Source organism: Alligator mississippiensis, chromosome 5, assembly GCF_030867095.1.
Source record: "Alligator mississippiensis isolate rAllMis1 chromosome 5, rAllMis1, whole genome shotgun sequence".
NCBI classification, from domain to species: domain Eukaryota; kingdom Metazoa; phylum Chordata; order Crocodylia; family Alligatoridae; genus Alligator; species Alligator mississippiensis.
Genome location: NC_081828.1, coordinates 124,078,986 through 124,098,204, shown reverse-complemented (window position 1 = coordinate 124,098,204; position 19,219 = coordinate 124,078,986). Strand labels below are relative to the sequence as shown.

Sequence of the window (19,219 nt, the reverse complement as noted above, 5' to 3'; positions counted from 1 at the left end):
GACAAGAGAGCTACAGGAGGAGATAGCAAGGCTTCAAAACATCTTCTGCCATGAGGACTTCATTGACTCCATGCTGGAGAAGACCTCTAGGACTGTGGAGGAAGGACTGCTATGGGTGGTGCTAGAAAAGGAAGATGGCATGGACTCCCAGGAAGGTAGAAGCTGGAAGCTTGTATCTTCTGGCAGCAAGGAGAAGTCATCATCCCCATGTGCAATGGTTTTCCTTGAGAACAGATATGGAGCACTAGCAACATAGTGGAAGAGTACTAGTGCATTTTATTGGTGGAAGAGGCCAGGCCAGGAATCCCTAAGGTTGAGAGGATCGAGACCACTGTCATGAAGGGGGAGCGATGGGTGGTGGTGGTTGGAGACTCTCTTCTGCAGGGGATGGAGGTATCCATCTGCTGGCCTGATCTGTTTTCCTGAGCGGTCTGCTGCTTGCCTGGAGCCTGGATTCAAGATGTCACAGAAGGATTACCGACCCTCTGACTGCTACCCTATGCTGCTCATCCACGTGGGTACCAGTGATACTGCCAGAGGTGACCAAAAGTAACTACAGGGCTCTGGGTACAAGGTTGAAGGGGATGGGGGCACAGGTGGTGTTCTCAATCCTTCTGGTCCAGGGGAAGGGCGCTGGCAGGAGCAGATCCAACCTGCAGATCAATGTCTGTCTGCACAGGTGGTGTCAGCAGCAGGGATTCAGCTTCTTTGACCATGGGAAGTTGTTCCAAGAAAAAGGATTGCTAAGAGATGGGATCCACCTTATGAGAGAGTGAAGAGCAGTCACATGTGAAGAGAGTGAAGAGCATCTTTGCAGAAAGGCTCACTAACTTAGTGAAGAGGCTTTAAACTAAGTTCGCAGAAGGATGTAGAACAAAGCCCTGAGGTAAGTGGGGAAGCAGGGGACCTGGAGGAAGCAGAAGCAGGAGGGAGCAACAAGGGGGAGGCTTCATTCTTTTTGAGAAAGTAGGGCAATTGACTAGTTACCTCAGGTGCCTGTACACAAATGCACAGAGCCTGGGAAACAAGCACAATGCATTGGAAGTCCTCTCACAGTAAAGGAACTACAATGTGGTTGGAATAACAGAGACTTGGTGGGATAGTTCTCATGACTGGAACAGTGTCATGGATGGGTACAAACTGTTCAGGAAGGACAGGCAGGGAAGAAGAGGAGGAGGAGTTGTGCTATATGTAAAAGCTCTGTGATTGCTCAGAGCTCAAGTATGAAACTGGAGATAGGCCTGTTCAAAGTCTAGAGGGGAGAGAGCAACAAGGGTGATGTTGTGGTGGGTGTCTGCTATAGACCACCAGGCTAGGAGGATGAGGTAGATGAGGCTTTCTTCAGACAACTAGCACAAGTTTCCAGGTCATAGTTCCTGGTTCTCATGGGGGATTTCAGTCACCCTGACATCTGCCTGGAGGGCAATACAGGAGTGCACAGGCAATCCAGGAAGTTTTTGGAGAGTGTTGGAGACAACTTCCTGGTACAAGTGTTGGAGAGACCAACTAGGGGCCATGCTCTTCTTGACCTACTGCTCACAAACAAGAATTGTTGGGGGATGTGGAAGTGGATGGCAAGTTGGGCAGCAGTGCCCATGAGATGATTGAGTTCAGGATCCTGACAAGGAAGAAAGGAGAGCAGCAGAGTACTCGATGCCTTTTTTTACCTTGGTCTTCATAGGCAAGGTCAGCTCCCATTCTACTGCACTGGGCAGCACAGATTGGAAAGGTGAGAAGCCCTCAGTGGTGAAAGAACAGATTCGGAGATTTGGCCGCTGAATTGGGCCGAATTTCCTCTGAATTGAATCAGCGACTGAAGCTTCGCATAGCCCTAATAGGAAGCCAAAGTGGCTGCACACGGATCTTCTAGGATTCTTCAACTGTAACAAGAAAGGATACAGGCAATGAGAAGGAAGTACACAAGGACATACACAAGGAAATCTGAAGAAGCTGCAGAGACAAAATCAGGAAGGCAAAGGTAAAACATGAGTAACACCTGACAAGGGAGGTGAAAGACAACACTAACAGGTTGAATAAGTACAATAGCCAGAAAGACCAAGGAAACTGTGAATGGCTAAATGGTTAAATAACCACGAAAAACTCTTAACAGAAGGTGCAAAGAAGGCAGAGCTACTCAACAGCTACTTTGTCTCAGTCTTCACAAAAAAAATTAATCTGCAACCAGACACCTAATAAGGAGTATTTGGTTAAGGAAGGGGACAAGCTGAGGGATGAGATAATAAAAGAAACAGAGAGTTGTTGTTGGGTCTGAATGAATTCAAATCTGAAGGGCCTGATGAACTTCAAACTAGGGTACTAAAGGTACTGGCAGAGGAGATCTTGAAGCAATAATATTTACAAAGTCGTGGGAGAGGGGCAAGGTATCAGAGTAATGGAAATAGGCCATTGTAGTGCCCTCTTAAAAAAAAAAAAAAAAAAAAAAGCAAAAAAGAAGCCCTGGGGGAATATATAGATTAATTACTCTCACCTTGATACCTTGAAAGTTATTGGATTATATCATAAGGAATCCATTTACAAGTATCTGGAGGAGGAAAGACTGATCACAAGCAGCCAGCCTGGATTTACTAAGAACATATCATGCCAAACCAACTTGATTTCCTTCTTCAACAAAGTAACTACCTGGTTGGATGAAGGGAATGCAGTGCATATAGTTTATCTGGACTTTGACAAGGCTTTTGACAAAGTCCCTTGTGACCCTCTGTAAACAAATTGGAGAAGGGTGGACTAGGCAAAACTACTGTAAAGTGAATGGACAAATGCCTCAATAGCTGCAAACAAAAGATAATTATAAATGGCTCCATGTCAGAATGGTAGGAGGTTTTGAGTGGAGTCCCACTGGGCCCAGTGCTATTCAACATGTTCATTAATGATTTGAATGATGGAATAGAGAGTTGCTTGAGTATATTTTCAGGCAACACAACTGGGAAATATTGCAAACACATAGGAGGACAAGAGTGCAATTCCGAAGGATCTTGACAGATTGGAAAGCTGGGTAGGAGCTAACATAGCGTTGGGCAAAATACAGGCTGTGGGATGGATTCAGCCCACCAAAGTATTTTATCTGGCCTGTGATGGGTCCCTTGACCCCTCCCAGCCCAAGTGCAAGGGGCAGCTTGCGCCATGGTGTGTGCTGCTAGTCCGACTGCCCCCTTGCGCACAATGGGGTTGGGGTGGTATGGTGGCTGGTCTGTGTATCCCAGCAACCCCAGTGGCAGTGGCACCTTCTAGCTGCTGCTGCTAGTGTCATGATGGCTGCTGGACCCGGTCTTGCTGCCCTGATCATCCTGATCTATGTACCCTGCACCCATTGCCAGGGGCACTGGACAGAGCGGGTGGTATCTCCATGGAGACCATCCGGGATTCCTGCAGGCAGAGCACACTCTGCTGGGTACATGGGATGGGTCTGCAGGTGGACAGGGAGCAGAATCTGGGAGTGCTGTGGGCGGGCAGGGCCAGGGCCAGGGTTGTGGGGTGATGGCAACACGGGGGCCTGCGGGAAGCAGATCACAGCTCTGCCCCAGGCCCTGGCCCTGCACGTTTACCACCCCACAATCCCATCCCTGTCCCAGCCCCACCTCCTCATCTCACTTCCAGACGCTGCTTTTTGCCCACCTGCAACCCCATCCCATGTGCCCAGCATAGTCTGCAGGAGTCCCAGCTGGTCTTCATGGAGACCCTGCCCACCTGCTCTGTCCAGCGTCCCTGGACCACTTAGGGAGTTTCGGTGAGCTGTTGTGGGAGGGGAGGGAGCGTGGGGTTGCTGACCCAGCCCAGCACAGTGGGTGGGGGCAGGTTGCTGACCTGGCCCATATTGCTAATAGGTTAGACAGTGGATTTGTATAGGATGGTTTGGATAGGGATGATCCTGTCTTGCACAAGTGGTTGAACTAGATGACCTTTGAAGGTCTATTCCAGTCCTTTTCTATGATTCTGCTATTAGCTTTATCAATTCATTAATTTTTTTGTTTGTTGGTTTGTAGATATATTCTTGAGATCAATCTCATTAGATTCTTAAGTCACTGTGTTGCTATAGTGGATAAATGCAGTGATGATGACCAACTTTTGCAGTTGGACAGATTTTGATACTGTAGATCTGGACCGCAAGGAGGTTCCCAAGCTGGATCCGGACCTGGTGTTGTCAGTGAAGCAAGCAGCTGTTGCTCACGCATCCTGTCTTGTCTCATCCCTCTCCATCCTCGTCCCCCTCCACCACTGACATGCATGCCCATTGGGATACCACAGCTGAAAAGTTAGTGGTGGGCCCTGCCGTCTGAATTCCCTGGCCCTCTGGGAGCCCTGAGGGCCAGATCTTGCCTGTGGGCACCTCTGCTCTAGCTCATCCTCAGTAGGATGAAAATGAAGAGTATTAGACAGTATGGAGCTAGTCAGTGATGCTGGATGATTTTCTATTGCTCTTTTGAACAGATAGAGTTCACAGCTGCTTATGAAGAGAACATGTGTGTACAGGTTAGATAATGGGCCGGACTTGCCCCCTTCTTGTATTTGTTCTCCTCACTCATTAAAATGGTTACAAGTAACCATGAACATCACCGTCACTTTTCAAAGCCTAGCTTTTCCTGACCTTACTACCCTCTATAAGGTTTTTGGTAGGACTGCTGTAGTATATTCCATTGTGGACTGCCAAAAAGTTTAATACAGTGCCTGCATTATATACAGTACCTGTATTATATACATATCTCTGTATATCTCTATCTCTATATCTCAGCAAAATTCTGAAGCATGTTCATTTATGAAGAAGATGCAAAGGTTGTTCTCCCTCTTATTTTTGCCTCTTGGTTTAAGAATCTAACTTTTAATATCTAATTCCTGTCATACATTTAGTCACAAGTATCTCACGAACCTCTAGCATCCTGTGTATTATACTAACCAACCTTTGTTTATCAGAAGGTTTTTAACTCTTATTACCTGCACTAATACATATAATCGCAGCTTCTGCTCCTTGTGATGTAGCTGATACAGGTATTAACCTTTATTATTACAGTCCTAAATCTCAGAGGTGCCCTGTGACACATTCCAAGAAGTGACACATGCTTAACCTTTAAAAAATTAATGCTTACCAGCCTTTAAGGGCCTCTCTGGCATGATGCTGTCTCAGTGGTTTTATCTGTTTTTATCTTGTGTTTTAATGTGTTTAAAGTGTCTCAACTTTATGGCTTTGCTTGGCGCCTGGGATGCTATGGCAGATAGGCGCCGAATAAATAGAATTTATTGTGATGATGTTGAGTTCAAGTACTGGGGAAGACTGAGAGATAGCCTAGTACAAGTGCTATCAGAATTTTAACTGATATAAAGTTTGACTAATTGTTGCACTATTAAGCCTTGAAGATTAAGCAGCATGGACAGCATTTATCTTAACAAAATGGCAAAGAAGTCAAAATAAAAACATTTTAACGTAGGATTTTAGACGTATTAAAAGAGATGTTTGATTTTTGTTTGCTTGAGGTAGAAAATGTGGCACCTAAAATCCTCATTGAAAAGAAAAATGCAGTCTGAATTACAGCTTTTTCTTTACTGTTATAACTGCCCACTAGTTCTAACATAGTGGGGTGTTCAAGTAGAGTGTAACAGTTTTAAAGCAGAGGGCTGGGATGCAAAATTTCTGGGTTGTGCTCCCTAATCTGTCACTATCCTGGGCTTCCAAATTGGGGTCCATGCTGCTATGCCTGTGCATAGCCCCCTTTCCTTCAAAACACCTCCACTTGGGCAGAGCAATCTACCAACATGCCATTAGTTGAAAGATCAAGACCTTGCTGTGTAACCTTGATCAAGGCCACACTTCCGTGTGCGTCAAGAGATAGTTATACTTTTCTCACACAGGATTTGTGTTAACTAGTATGTCTATAGCAATTTATTGGCTGATTTCTGGAATGCAGCTGTCACAGAGATTTGGTGTGTTTCCACTAGGGGTGCCTGTACATGTTCAGGGAGGCTGCTCAGACGTGCTGTAATTCCAGTGCACTGGAGCAGACTCAACTGAGTCTGCTGGAACGTGCTAATTAGCACACTTCCGCCAGCTTCTGTGTCCCTTGCATTAGTGTCCCTGTGCTTCAAAATCCACAGGGGTGCTTTAACTAAAGCTCATTTGACAAGCACCCCTTCTGCCATTTTGAAGTGTGGGGATGCTGATAAGGGAGATGGTATTGATGCTTTAATTACCGCGGCTCTCAGAGCCACTCCAGTTAAACTCCTGTCCTCCCCTGCACCCCCTGGAGCGCTTGTAAAAATGTCCTAGGAGCACCTCTAAGCTGTGCGGTGTGCATGGCCGCGCAGGTGTGCCTGGCAGTGTGGCATGAGCGTGCCTGTGCAGCCGCACACGCTATACAGCTTAGAGGGAACGCTGCCTAGGTGTCTGGAAGTACTAAAGCCTTTACCTACACACCTAATTGAAGTCAAGTAGTGTTTTACACAAGGAAAGAACAGAGGATCAATAATAAATAGCCCCCCCTCAATGAATGCCACTAATTTTAGAATATAAGATAGAGCTGCACCTTATAGGCTAACTGAATCAGAGATGTTATACAAAGAAACATAGCATGATTAGTGAGGAACCAAATAATAATTGATCAAGAGAGACATTTATTTTATAATTACTGGGTAATTTTTTAGTATGATACTGTTCTTGCAGGTATGGAAGGATCTCTCAATATGTACTGGCTCCCTTGTGGCTGTGCGTGGTGTGCAGATATTAGCCCTCATTTGGCATTCCTTGCTAACTGTTGTAGCATATCTTGCATCTTCTACCTCTTCTGTTTTCTATTTAGTCATCCATCAAGGTCACACCTAGTCCCACCTATCCCAGGTTTTCAATGTCCTTAATTCCAAATAAAATGAACAATATCCCAGTGCAGGAACTAGGTCCATTCCCATCTTCTCCCACCTGAGCTGTTTCCTCCCTCAAGATTCTCCTCACTGACTGAATTATCCCAGCCCCTGTTAAAAGATAGCTAAATCCTATATAGTTGTTTGCTGACTTGCTGCCCAGCTGCCAGGTACAGCCATGAGGGCTATTTGAGCTTTGACATTCCCATTAACCCCTTCTCTTGTTTATTAGAGTTGTAAATTCAGAAGATAAAGTAGCATATTCACATACACATTTTCCATATGGTATACATTTGATTTTTTTAACAGATTCATAAATTACAATCTTACTGCACAACAAATGAGAACAGGAATCTGCATTTATCAATTAGAAGAATAAAAATCCACTCTCTTCTTAAAATTGCTATAGCTCTGTATACATTATACTTAAAAGTTACTTACATCTGGTTTGGTTTTAGCATACTGGTACGGAACCTTTCCCCTGAATTCTTTTAAAGCAATTTGCAGAATCAAATAAAGCTTTTGTTTCTATGATTTGACTTTCATTATATATAAGAAATGCATTTTAAGGTTTCTTGATATCAGATATGCAGATGCTATTAAGAACAGTTCTGAAATTCTTTTTCATGGAAGCATACATGAAGGCACATTTTATTTGTAAAAATCTATTTCTGTATGATGAATAAGTCATGTCTAGAATTAAAGAACATCCTTAAATACCTTTGTCTTCAAAATAGTTTGATTAGTATTTTATTTTATTTCAACGTGATCACTCATTTTTCTCTCTACAAAGATCTTATTCAGAGCTCCTTGATGTCAATACAGCCCCCCGCATTTTTAATATATACAAAAATTACACCGACAAAGTCTGTAATAGCAAGTAAAGTCTATAGGTCAGACTGAATATATGGTTTTCAGAAGGGCCTCCAAAAGGCTGACTATATAGCAAAGGAAATCTATAGATAAGACTAAATACACACACGCAAACTTTCAAAACTAAATATGTATGTATGTATGTATTTAGTCTTATCTATAGACTTCACTTTTTGTTACAGTTTTGTAGGTGTATTTATATATAGATGATTCAAAGTATCAATAAAACTATTACAGTATTTCTACACAGGTATATCTATATCTATCTGTCTAGATCATGTAGAGCAATGTAGCTTTGTAAGTCAGAGCAGAACAAACCTTTTAACAATAAATGACCTAAAAGATTCAAAGTTTTTATAAAATTGTTATGGTATTACATACACCAGTCAGTCTATCAGTCTGCCTATAGATCTCTCTATTGCTCTATCTGGATCTTTAGATAGAAACACAGACAGATAGGTCTGTGTAGATGTACCATGACAGTTTCATTACATCTTTGAAACTTTTAGATCATTCATTGTTTAAAGGTTGGTTTTGCTCTAACTTTGTAAACCGGTGGTTCTCCATTTGTGTACTCACAAACGGAGCTGCTGGCATTAGTGACAGAAACCTATTTTTTGCTGCTTTTCACACTCCGTGGCCAACACAAAAAATATATATAAGAGATAGGAGCTAGATTCTCTTACTTCTTGAGTATCATCAGCTCAATAATTTACTATGCTTTAGGTCTGTGCAAAACAGCACTGTTTTGTTTTGACTTCTGTTTCGCCATTTCACCAGGACAGTGTTTTATTTTGCATTTTGTTTCGTTTTGAAACCACTATTCCATTTCATTTCGTCGAAGCTGTTTTGACGTTTCACCCATGGGCTATAATGGGGAAGCACAAAACTGCCTATTATTTTGTCATTTCTTCTCTGATTCGGATGCAACTTGCAGGGGTGGTAGCCCCTTCTGAGGCCATGATGTCTGCCAGGTTTCAAGGAGATAGGTACAGGGGGTTCTGGGAAACTACACCTCAAGCTGCTGACAAGCAAAACTTGTGTCACACGTGTGTGTGTTAAGGCACAGCAGGGTGAAAACTGCAGGGATGGTAGCCCCTGCTGAGGCCACAAAGCCTGCCAAGGCTCAAGGAGATAGGTGCAGGGCTTTCTGGGAAACTGCACCTCAGACTGTTCAGATTAAAACTTGTCACTTGTAAGTGTGAAGGCACAGAGGAAGCTCAGTTCAAACAACACTTTTTATGGTGTTTTTCCATCCCTCCCCCGGAGCACTGGGATTGGAAGGGACCTCAGGGAAGGATGGGTCACTGGGCAGCTACACATGTCAATATGAGAGCAGTTCTTCCCCCTTTTTCCCCCTCGCTCTCCTTAGTTTCTCTTTAGCTGCAAGCAACTCCAGCTTCAAAACTCGAAACATTTTGAAACTTTCAAAATGTTTTGATTGCCCATGTTTTGTTTTGAGGCTGTTTCAAAGCCTTTCATTTCATTTTGATTTCACTGTTTTGAGCTCAAAATGAGCCTAAGTAGCGCTGAAATGAAACAGCCAGTGAAATTTCACACAGCCCTACTATGTTCCTATTTAGGGCCAGTTAGGTATATCCCTTCATATCTTTTAGAGCAGGGGTGGACAATTATTTGGGTTGGTGGGCCACTTAATGAATTTTGGTGTCCGTTGAAGGCCACACTTCTCCCTCTTTCCCTCCCTCCCCCCCCCCCCCCACCCCAGCTATGGCCAGCGCAAAAGCCTAAACGTGCCCACAGTTTTAGCACACTTCAACCATCCCTCCCCTCCCCCCAACTTCTAGAGTCCATATTCCCGCAGTTGTAGCATGCCCTGCCCTCCCAGTCCAGACCTGGCAGCTAGTGGCCGTGTCCACAGCTGCCTATATGTAGCTGGCAGCTTTTGGGTTGGGGCTCTGGGCATAGGGTAGTAGTGATGGGGGGTGCTACTGCTGTGGTTGAAGGCTGCAGCTGTAGCGCACCCCAACCCCATGCCAGAGCCCTGACCTGGAAGCTGCAAGCCATATTTGGGCAGCTGTGGACACGGCCAGCAGCTGCTAGGTCCAGACTCAGGGGATGTGGGAAGGGAGGGGTGTGTGCTACAGCTGCGGGTGCATTCACGCTTCTGCTTCCACACAGGTGGCAGCCCTGCATGCCCAGAATCATGCAGTTGCCAGAGTCACCACCCACCCATGGGCCAGGTCCAAGCAGTTGGAGGGTTGGATCTGGCCCATGGGCCGTATTTTGCCCACCCCTGCTTTAGAGCTTAGAGAGGTGTCACTGTGGACAGAATTTTGTCTCTAGATCTTATATTACTGGTTGCCACACAAGAAGAAAAGAGCTTTAGTTGACTTTCAGCTCCAAGTTGAACATGTAAGGTTGGAAGTTGGGGTAAAAGTGTGGCTGCTTGTCACAGACAGCATCTGACTGAGAAATTGGTGGATAAATTATGTTTTTCCTTTCTCTTTATCAGCTCTAATCCAAAAGCAAAGTGTACAAAATGTCTTACTGGAGGTCAAAGAGAGGAAATAAATATGGAAGTACACAATGCTATATTTATAGTCACTTTTCATAAGGAAGCTTCCCCGAGGATGTTAAATTATCTTCTTGCTGTGTATACCATCAGAACATGTTGTGCGCTTTGTTTATAGATGAGAGCTGATCAAATGAAATAGGAAAATATATGATTTATGTGGTGCTAGAAAGGCACTTGGGATGGATTTACTTGCACTTAGACAAGTATACAGTTACTGAAGAACAAATGTTTACTTAAGAATTGATTGTTTGCCTAACATGTGAAACATGAAAAGAATTAAAAGCAGATACTATTATGCAATATTCTCTCTCTGATCAAGCACTTCAGGTTGGTATCACCTTACATATGGTTATTTCTGTATATTTTTCACGTCCATAAATATGAAGCTGTACTTCCTCCTTAAACAAAGCTGTCACTTACTACAGATTATTACAATTATAAGTCAAGTTTGCTAATGTGTCACATACACTGACATTCCTATCCCACACTGGAGCCTTTACACCAGTTAGGATTGCTTATACAAGTTATGAAGCAATGTACAGGTTTTTCCAACAGTATCAAGAGAATTTCTAAAAAATATTCTAACACAAAAGTCATTGCCCTCAGCATAATGTAACTCTCATTTGGAATGTATTATAATGGATAAAGATAAACTAAATTGGACTTTATATTCAATATGCATAAACAAGAACAGTCCCAAGAAGTAATATATATATGTAGTAGGAGTTTCAGAAGAGCTAAGTTCCCAAAGCTGAGGAGAAATTATAAGCAAAATGGATTGAGTGGAAAAAATTAAAAAGAAAAATATGAATGAAAATTGGAAGGAAGAGGAAAACTTTTGGTGAAGTGACATTCTGGTTAAGTGGTGAAGGGAAGACAGCACTGTAGAAATGTGTGTGTGTGTGTATGTGTGTGTATGTATGTATATATGTGTGTATGTGTGTGTGTATAGGTAGAAATATTTGACCTGTGGGAGTGATTATCATCGATCATGAGGGATCACCAATGAGAAATATATATACCGTATTTACCCAAATTCAAGACAACTTCAAATGTAAGTTGTCCTCTCAAATAATTAGATCCAGTACATGAAAAATAATAAATTTGTACAGAATCAACTAATAGGAGGGCTGTCTTAAATTCATTCCTCTCCCCCTCCCCCCACTACTGCTGTGGCAGGGGAACAAGAAGCAAGAAAAACAGCAGTGGAGGGGAGGCAGCCTGCCTCCAGACAACTTACTCCCCCTGGTGCCTGCCACTTGTTTCCCCTGTTGCTTGCCACACTTAGTGCCTGCCCCCTACCACTCAGCCCTCCTAGTGCCTGCTGCCAGCCCCCAGCTTGCCTTCCTTGATACACCTCTCCACTGCTGCTGCTTATTCTATGTAGTGGCTGTGGCCTCCGCCTGGGACACAGAGCATGTGGTGGCCCCAGTCCCACCTTGGGGCAAGCAATGGCGGTAGCTCCAGCCCTGGGTTTGGGTTGGCGCTGGAGCCAGAGCTGCAGCAGCTACCCTGCCACTGCACAGTCTCCCCCACTCTCTTCCCCCACAAAACCACAGACTCTTGTTTGTGTTCCCACCCACACTGCGTCCTCCCCACCCACTCTGTGTGATTTGCCCTGCATTCCTCCCCTCAATCCATGTAAACTCTCTCATGCTCCACCCACCATGCTGCATGATCTCCCCCACATTGCCTTTCCCCACTGCATGATGTCTCCTGTGATCTCCCCACCCTGCACTGTGCTGCCTCTCCCATTTTTCCTTTCCCTTCTGCACCACATGGTCTCCCCTGTGCTCTCCCACCACTGACTGCAGTCTTCACTGCATGGTCTTCCCTATGATCCCTTCCCCCCACACCGTGCAGTCTCCCCTTAGGTCAGGGCTGGAGCCACAGCAGCCGCCTGCCCAGGGGCAGTATTCCAATGCCAGAGGAGGCTTTTTTCTCCTATGTTGAATGAGGCAAAATGCCCTGTAGGATTTGAGTAAATGTGGTATATAGTTATATATAACATCAGCAAAATGAAAAAAGGGAAAATAGATACCAATTTAAAAAAAGAAGTAATTAAGTGTAGAATAGTGATAAGGGAAGCTTAAAGGTATGAAAAAATTGTCACAGGAAAATCTAAGAGCAACAATGAGGAATTTTCCAAAACATATTAGAAATAAAAGAAGTCCTTGGAATGGTGTAGAGCAGTGGTGCTCAAGATTTTTACATGGTGGGCCAGATGGGCAGTGCTTAGTCCATCTGCAGGCTGGATCTGGTTGGTGGTCCTGATCTGGCACTTGGGGTGGGTGCAGCAGGCCCTATCCAGCCATGTGGAGGGGAGCAGGGGGCAGCCTGGCCCCAACCTGGTTCCACAAAGGAAAGAGGCTTGACCTGGCCCCAATCCAGCCAGAGGGCATGGGGAGGGGATAGAGAGGGAAGAAGTGTGACCCGACACTGATACAGCCTCAGGGGGGAAGGGTCATGGCCCAGCCTTGATCCAGCTGCAAGGGGTGCAAGATAAGGGAGTCGATGTGGCCCAGCTCCAACTTGCCACATGGGGCTTAAGAATTTGACAGGGGGGAGGGTGGCCATATTAATTGCCACTGTTTCTCCATCTCCAAAATTCGTGACCCATGGGGAGTCCCATAGGTCAGATGCAATGGCCCCATTGGCCTGAGGTTGAGTACTCCTGGTATCGATCCATTACTAGATAGAGATGGTAAAACTGTGACTGATGCAGAAAACTGAAAAGTGTTTTTATAAATATTTCTACACATACTTGGAAGAAACAGGATGATGTACTTTCAAATTCATGAGTATAACTGGAAAGGACGTTAAAAGGATGTTAAAATGACATTTCAAATTAAGTTTGCAAGCCTTGATGAATTGCACCCAAAAGTCCTAAAAGATTTGGCTGAGCAGTTTTGTGGCCCGCTGATATTTATATTTAATAAATCTTGAAATGCTGGGGGAATTGCAGAAGACTTGAAGAACACTAACTTGAAAAAGGCAAAGGGGGTGACCTGTGCAACTATAGGTCAATTAGCTTTACATTTGTTCTGAATGAAATAGCAACAAACTGATATGGGATTCCTTTAATAAAGACTTGAAGAAAGAAATATAGGTAAAGCCAGTCAATCTGGTTTTATGAAAAATAGTCATTTTCAGAGATATCCAGTTCCATTCTTTGATGAATTGCAAAGGTAACTGGCTACATTTAGTATTCTTAGCTTTTTATTAAGCATTTGACTTCGTACAAGCTAGCCATACAGAGCAATCTAAATGGCTTGGTAAGCTGGGCTTATTCAGACAGAAAGCAATGTAATGCAGCCAAATGTAAGGACATGGAACAAAGAATACAAGCCGTACCTATGGAATGGGAAAGGGCTGTATCCTGGAAGGCAGTGAGTCTGAAAAGTGCTCTTAGGGTTCACAGTGGATAAACAGCTCAACACAAGGTCCAAATGTGATGATGTGGCAAAAAAGGCTAATTTGATACTTGGATGCTTAATCAGGGACATAGGGAGAAAGAAAAGGGAAGGGATTTTACCTTTATGTAAGGTACTGGGGAGAGTGATATTAGAATACAGCTAGAGTTCTGGTATTCACACTTCATAAAGTAGATGGAATAATTGGAAGGGGTGCAGAAGAGAGCCACAAACATGCTTGAATGGCTGGGGAAAATGTCATATTGTGGGAGAGTTAAGGAGCTCCACTGGGTTAGCCTCTCACAACTAAGGTTGGGAGCTGAAGTGATGGCAGTCCATATTGTCGCAGGGCACTGAGACATACTTGCTCTCTTAAGAGTGGCAGTGGGGAGCTAATGAGGGACTCACCTGACCGGAAGAGGGCTCAGGCTGGAGCTATATGCCTAGAGCCTGCACCGGTCAGGTAGTCTCTCCCCAGCAACCATGAAGTGGGGAGCTCCTGGTCGCAGGGCATCAGGGTTGAGGAACTCTGCAGGTCTGGGACCAGAGGCAAGTTCCCTAGGTTGAGAAAAACTGGGTTTACAGGCAAGTGGCCTTTGTTTCTGTTAAACTCCCACAGGGATTGGGGGGTCTGCCAGAGGGCAGTGGTGTTTCTTATTTAAGTTACACTGGTAGTTTAGCCTTGAGCCCTGCTGGGGCAACCTCAAGTCCTATTTCGAGAATCGGTAACACAGAAGCCCTCAGACTGATGGTGGTGCTCAGTGATGGGTCCCAGAGCCTAGAAAAAGGCTGAGGCCCAAACTGGAAGGTCCAAGAGCCCAGGGAAGGGTTGAGCTAGGCCAGAGGGTCCATGAGCCCAGAGTGGGCCAAGCCGGACCAGGGGCCCGAGAGTCCGGAGAGAGGCTGCATGCAGGACCTGAGGTCAGAGAGCCCAGAGGAGGGGCTGTGTGCGGGACCAGGGGTTGGAGGCCCAAGGGGGTCAAGTGCATAAATAGTCACATCAATGAGAGAAAACATCTGCAAGGCTTGGGGTGTGGTGTAGGGGAGGAAAAGGAGCCATGCAATTTGCCCTTAAGGGTACAGGGGCCCTACAGGGACCTAATCAGGCCAATGGGGACCTATCAGCTGGGAGGGCTGGATCGAGGCTAGTGGGGCCTCAGGAGAGACCCAGTGGGAACCTACTGGGATTAGGGCTCACTTTAAGGCTGTTGGCATCCTCCCTGAAACAACCTATAATATTAAGAACAAAGTGTGGTGGGTGAGCTATCTAGGGAGATAGCCATTAGAGTCTGAGCCTGGCAGGAGTGGCAAGGCCACTAGGGGGATCATGGCTGTCCCTGTGGCAACGAGCCTGTCCCACATATATCTATATATGGAGAAAATGCCAGGTAATGAAAGTCCAAACCAATGGCAAGAAACTGAAGCCTGGCAAATTTAAAGGAGAAATCAGGCACAATTTTTTAACCGCAAGGAGGATGAACCACTGGAACAAGCTAGTAACAGGGGAACGGTGGATTCTCCATCTCTTGATGCCTTTAAATCAAGGATTGGGCTCCTTTCTGGAAGAGATGCTTTAGTCAAGCACAAGTTATTGGGCTCAGTACAGGGCTCTAAGGGGTTGCAAGTGTATGGCTTTTGTCATGCAGAAGGTCAGATTGGATGATCTAATAGATTTAAGTATCTGAGACTATTTAATACCCAAATGTGAAGTTTGGATTTTGAAAATCAGTCTCTGGGGGGCTACATCCCCAGCTCTGTTGCTCTTCAAAGGGGGCATTAAACAGCCAGGAAGAACCAGTGGAACAGATCCTAGGGAACTGTTTTAACTATCATATGTAAGAGCATCCCTGGGACTGCCGCAGCCTACACTGGGGCAGCATAGGCCCCAGCCAGCCTTCAGAACAAGAGTTGCCAGACAGGCAGCTTTGTTTTAACTCCTCACCATCACCACCCAGTGTTGTCCGGAGCCAGGGCAGGACTGTGATCCAGACCACGCTGTCACCGCCACAAGGTCCCAGCCCTGACCCTGGAGCAGCTCCTTGCCAATGCTGCTGGGGCTGGTCTCCATGGAAACCCTGGCTCTGTCCCACCACTGCTGGGGTCTCCGTGGAAACCAGCTGCAGCAATGTGGGCAGGGGCTTCTGGGAAATGGAGTCAGGCTGCCAGCCAGATCCACTGTTTTCCCCACCCCTGCTCCAATCTCACATTCTGAACTCCTAAGTACTGAGCTCAATATTTGCAAAAAGTAGTGAGAAGTACATCAAAACAAAGTGTGCCTAATTATTGGGATTTTTTCCCCCAAAAATTGTTTACATGAGCTTCAATCTATCCCTTTTTGTTTCTAATGTTCCTTTAAGAATAAAGTCAAAAGGACTGCTTTGGGTGATATATTTGCATACCTAAGTGGCGGCACTGGCATTCAATACTATTACGCGTGCAGAATAACAGAGAAGTAAGTAGGCATGACACAGTTTAGAAACTATTAAGTGGATGTAATAATAGACTTAATTAAACCCAGAGGGAATGCTTCTGCAAATCATTCGAAAATCTTTAAAAAAATAAAAAATAAAAGAAGGTTTGTAGAATTTGAAGCACAGTTTCAGATTTGGCAGAAATGAACGAAGTAGGCATCTCTAATATTCTCTATTCCCCCACAGAACAGACACAGAACTAAAAGTGTCACTGTGCATTTCTTGCAAATATGCCACATCTGTGATTGCAGGTTGTAGCTTGTTCTCCATATCCATTCAGTCTTAGCTGCGTGCTGAGGATTGCCACCTGTGATATCAACACTTGCCCACAAGGAGCTAAAAAGACTTCCACTGCCTCTCCAGTCAGCACCAAGCAATCACTAGACATGAACTGCTGATACCTTACAGTAAAAGTGAAGGATTCAGTATTCATTACCAACTTCTTCATGACATGTAGTCACAGACAAGCTTCTTGGCGGGGTAAATTAGCCTGAGCTGAGCGATGTGCTGATGTGAGTAGGCTGCTACTGGTGACTGTTAGTACATTTAGAGTTCGCTAACTGCAATCTTTCCTGAGACATCCCAGGACATCCGGTTACCTTAAAATGGTGCTAATTCAAGTGGAAATGGCTTGGCTCAGTCAGTGGGAAGATGCTCTGAGTTCCATAGACATTGGATCCAGCCTTTAAGGAATTAATTTTGCATCTCTTTGACTGGATTATGGATGTATTGCTTTGGTGTGGAATTTGCCCTAAACAAGCAAATGGATTTTTTAAAAGGTAAACTTATTTCCAAAATGTAATAATAGTGGGATATCCATTGTATAACTATTATGCAAATGACCCCTTAAACCAATTCAAAACATTCCCACAGGAAATTAAATGCAGGTGTTTAATTATCATAATGAGTAAAATTAATAATACTTAAAACAACTATTACTTATTTAATTTTTTCTCCTTATGTCCGTTTTTTCACAGGACCAGCTGTCAGATACAGCGAGTTCAGTGTGTCAGATCCCAAACCTCCACCTCTTATTGGACAGCACACTGTAGAGGTACTGAAGGGTGCTCTGGGATATGAGGATGGCACCATAGAAGAATTGCTCAACACTGGAGCAGTGGTTCAGCATGAAGTCAAATGAAGAACTTTAGTTGTAGTGTTTCATGCTGAGTCTTCTGTATTTGCTCCTGTTTTGGATCCTTTCAGCTCCTTCCAAGGAAACTCAGAAGAGGAGGCTTAATTCAATTCTTAATTTTCTTCCTTGTGCATTTGGAATGAATCTAGCACTGTTGTATTGATTAAAGCAATTTGGTAAAGACTGTGTGAAGGAAATTTTTGAGGGGGTAAAAGTTGGAATCACAGAATCCTACATGGCTAATCATTTCCTATATTTTTTTTTCTGAGAAATATAATTCTTATCATAATGAGGATAATTGCCTAAATGTTTGTCCCTATAATGACACAAAGTTGGTGAAAAGAAGCAGATCCTTGAAACATTTGGACACTGCCATCTCCATTTGCACATAAGCTCCTTCTTAAAATATTTGAACATGAAATCAAAGAACTGAGCAAATTGACAGCCTCTGTGATTGATTTTAAACAGAATTTCTGAGCTCATGAGCTCTTTGTGGAGCTTTCATTTAAACAGTGGATGAAGTGACCATTGTAAAACTGCCTTCTATTCCCATGCCTAGTTGTGTAAATATTTGCTTTACATTGCCTTGCATTGCTATGACAATCACAGAGTGTGTAGCACAAATAAACTTCAACTGTTGCATTTATCCTGTTAAGCGAAGAGCCGTGTTCCAAGCCTCATTGAGAGTCAGAACATGATTGGAAGGTACTGGTCTACTGCAGTTTTATTCAGCCCGGCCCTTGATTGGATGTGGACCCAAACCAAGACCTCATATTTGAGCACCGCAGGCCAATGTTTAGAGGAAACTTGGGTCTGGCTCTATGAGCGGGGACTCATCCACATCTCTTTAATGGCCCTTACCCAAATCCCTTCACCTGACATCCATTTTACTATGAGGAAAATTCAGATTTGGATCCACATTTTTGGCTGAAGCCCATTTCTGTGATTTAAACAGGATCAGATTCTACTGGCCTTGCTCAAGTTTAATGACATCTTACTCTGAGGCTTCTCATGAAGTAAAGTATTACTCACTTTGAATAGGGGTGGAAGAATCTGGTCCATCATAAACAGCAAGCAACAGATTAAAGGAAACCCAGTTATTCTTCTACACAAACCAATCTGGCAGTCCCTCAGCCTCAATGTCTAAGCATATAATTAACATCTAAAGTAAACTCTGCATGGGAAGGCTCTAACCTTTGTTGTGTGTACCATTGGAGTGAGGCAGTGCCCTTCTACTCCTACAAGTAAATAATGCTAACTCAAACTGACATTCAACAAATAATGTCCATATTTCTCTCAAAGTATCGGAAACAGGCCTGGCATTATAACTAGCTTGTCACTGTGTTTCCACTTTAACAAACAACATCCTCTGTATTACATTTGAACTTCACAACTGTATATTACCTTCTGGGGAAAAAATGGTTATGATATAATGAAACTGAAATGGAAACACATTGCAGTTGTCATTTTTGAAGCTCTGTGTGTGTGTGTGTTTTGGTTCGTTTGTTTGTTTGTTTTGTGTGTCTTTCTGTGTTTTTTTCCAATGTTGTACTAGTCATTTTTTTTTTCTTACATTGTATTCCTGGCATAAAGCTCAACACTCTGTCCATGTGCTAAAGGCATCATGAGATTCTGGACTGGTGACTTCTTAAATATAGAAAGAAGTCTGCCTTGAGAGTCAAATGGAATAGGAAAACCCTAGAGGAAGAGTTAGTATTTGAGAATAGGATTGGAAGGGGTTATGATATAGTCCACCTTTAATCTAAGAGGAGCAACCCTTCTTAATGAGAAAAACAGTGATTTGCAGCAAGCGTCAAATAAAATGGGCAATGCGATACTAAATTCAGTTTTGTTTATTGCTAGAACTATTTCACACTATCAGGTCATGTTTACAAATAAACTTTGCTGTTTCTACTTATTGAGGGACACT

At 43.9% G+C, this 19,219-nt stretch overlaps 1 protein-coding gene across 4 annotated transcripts in view; it reads left to right on the top strand.

The window, feature by feature from the left end:
- The window catches only part of SUGCT (succinyl-CoA:glutarate-CoA transferase), a 552,725-nt gene extending 533,982 nt beyond the window's left edge, over nt 1–18,743 (top strand). For all 4 annotated transcript variants that reach the window (XM_059728663.1, XM_059728662.1, XM_019483386.2 and 1 more), the window contains one exon: nt 17,132–18,743. In XM_059728663.1, the coding sequence (XP_059584646.1) occupies nt 17,132–17,295 (164 nt within the window). In that variant the 3' untranslated portion in view covers nt 17,296–18,743. The remainder of the gene's footprint in view (nt 1–17,131) is intronic.
- Nucleotides 18,744–19,219: the final 476 nt, after the last annotated feature.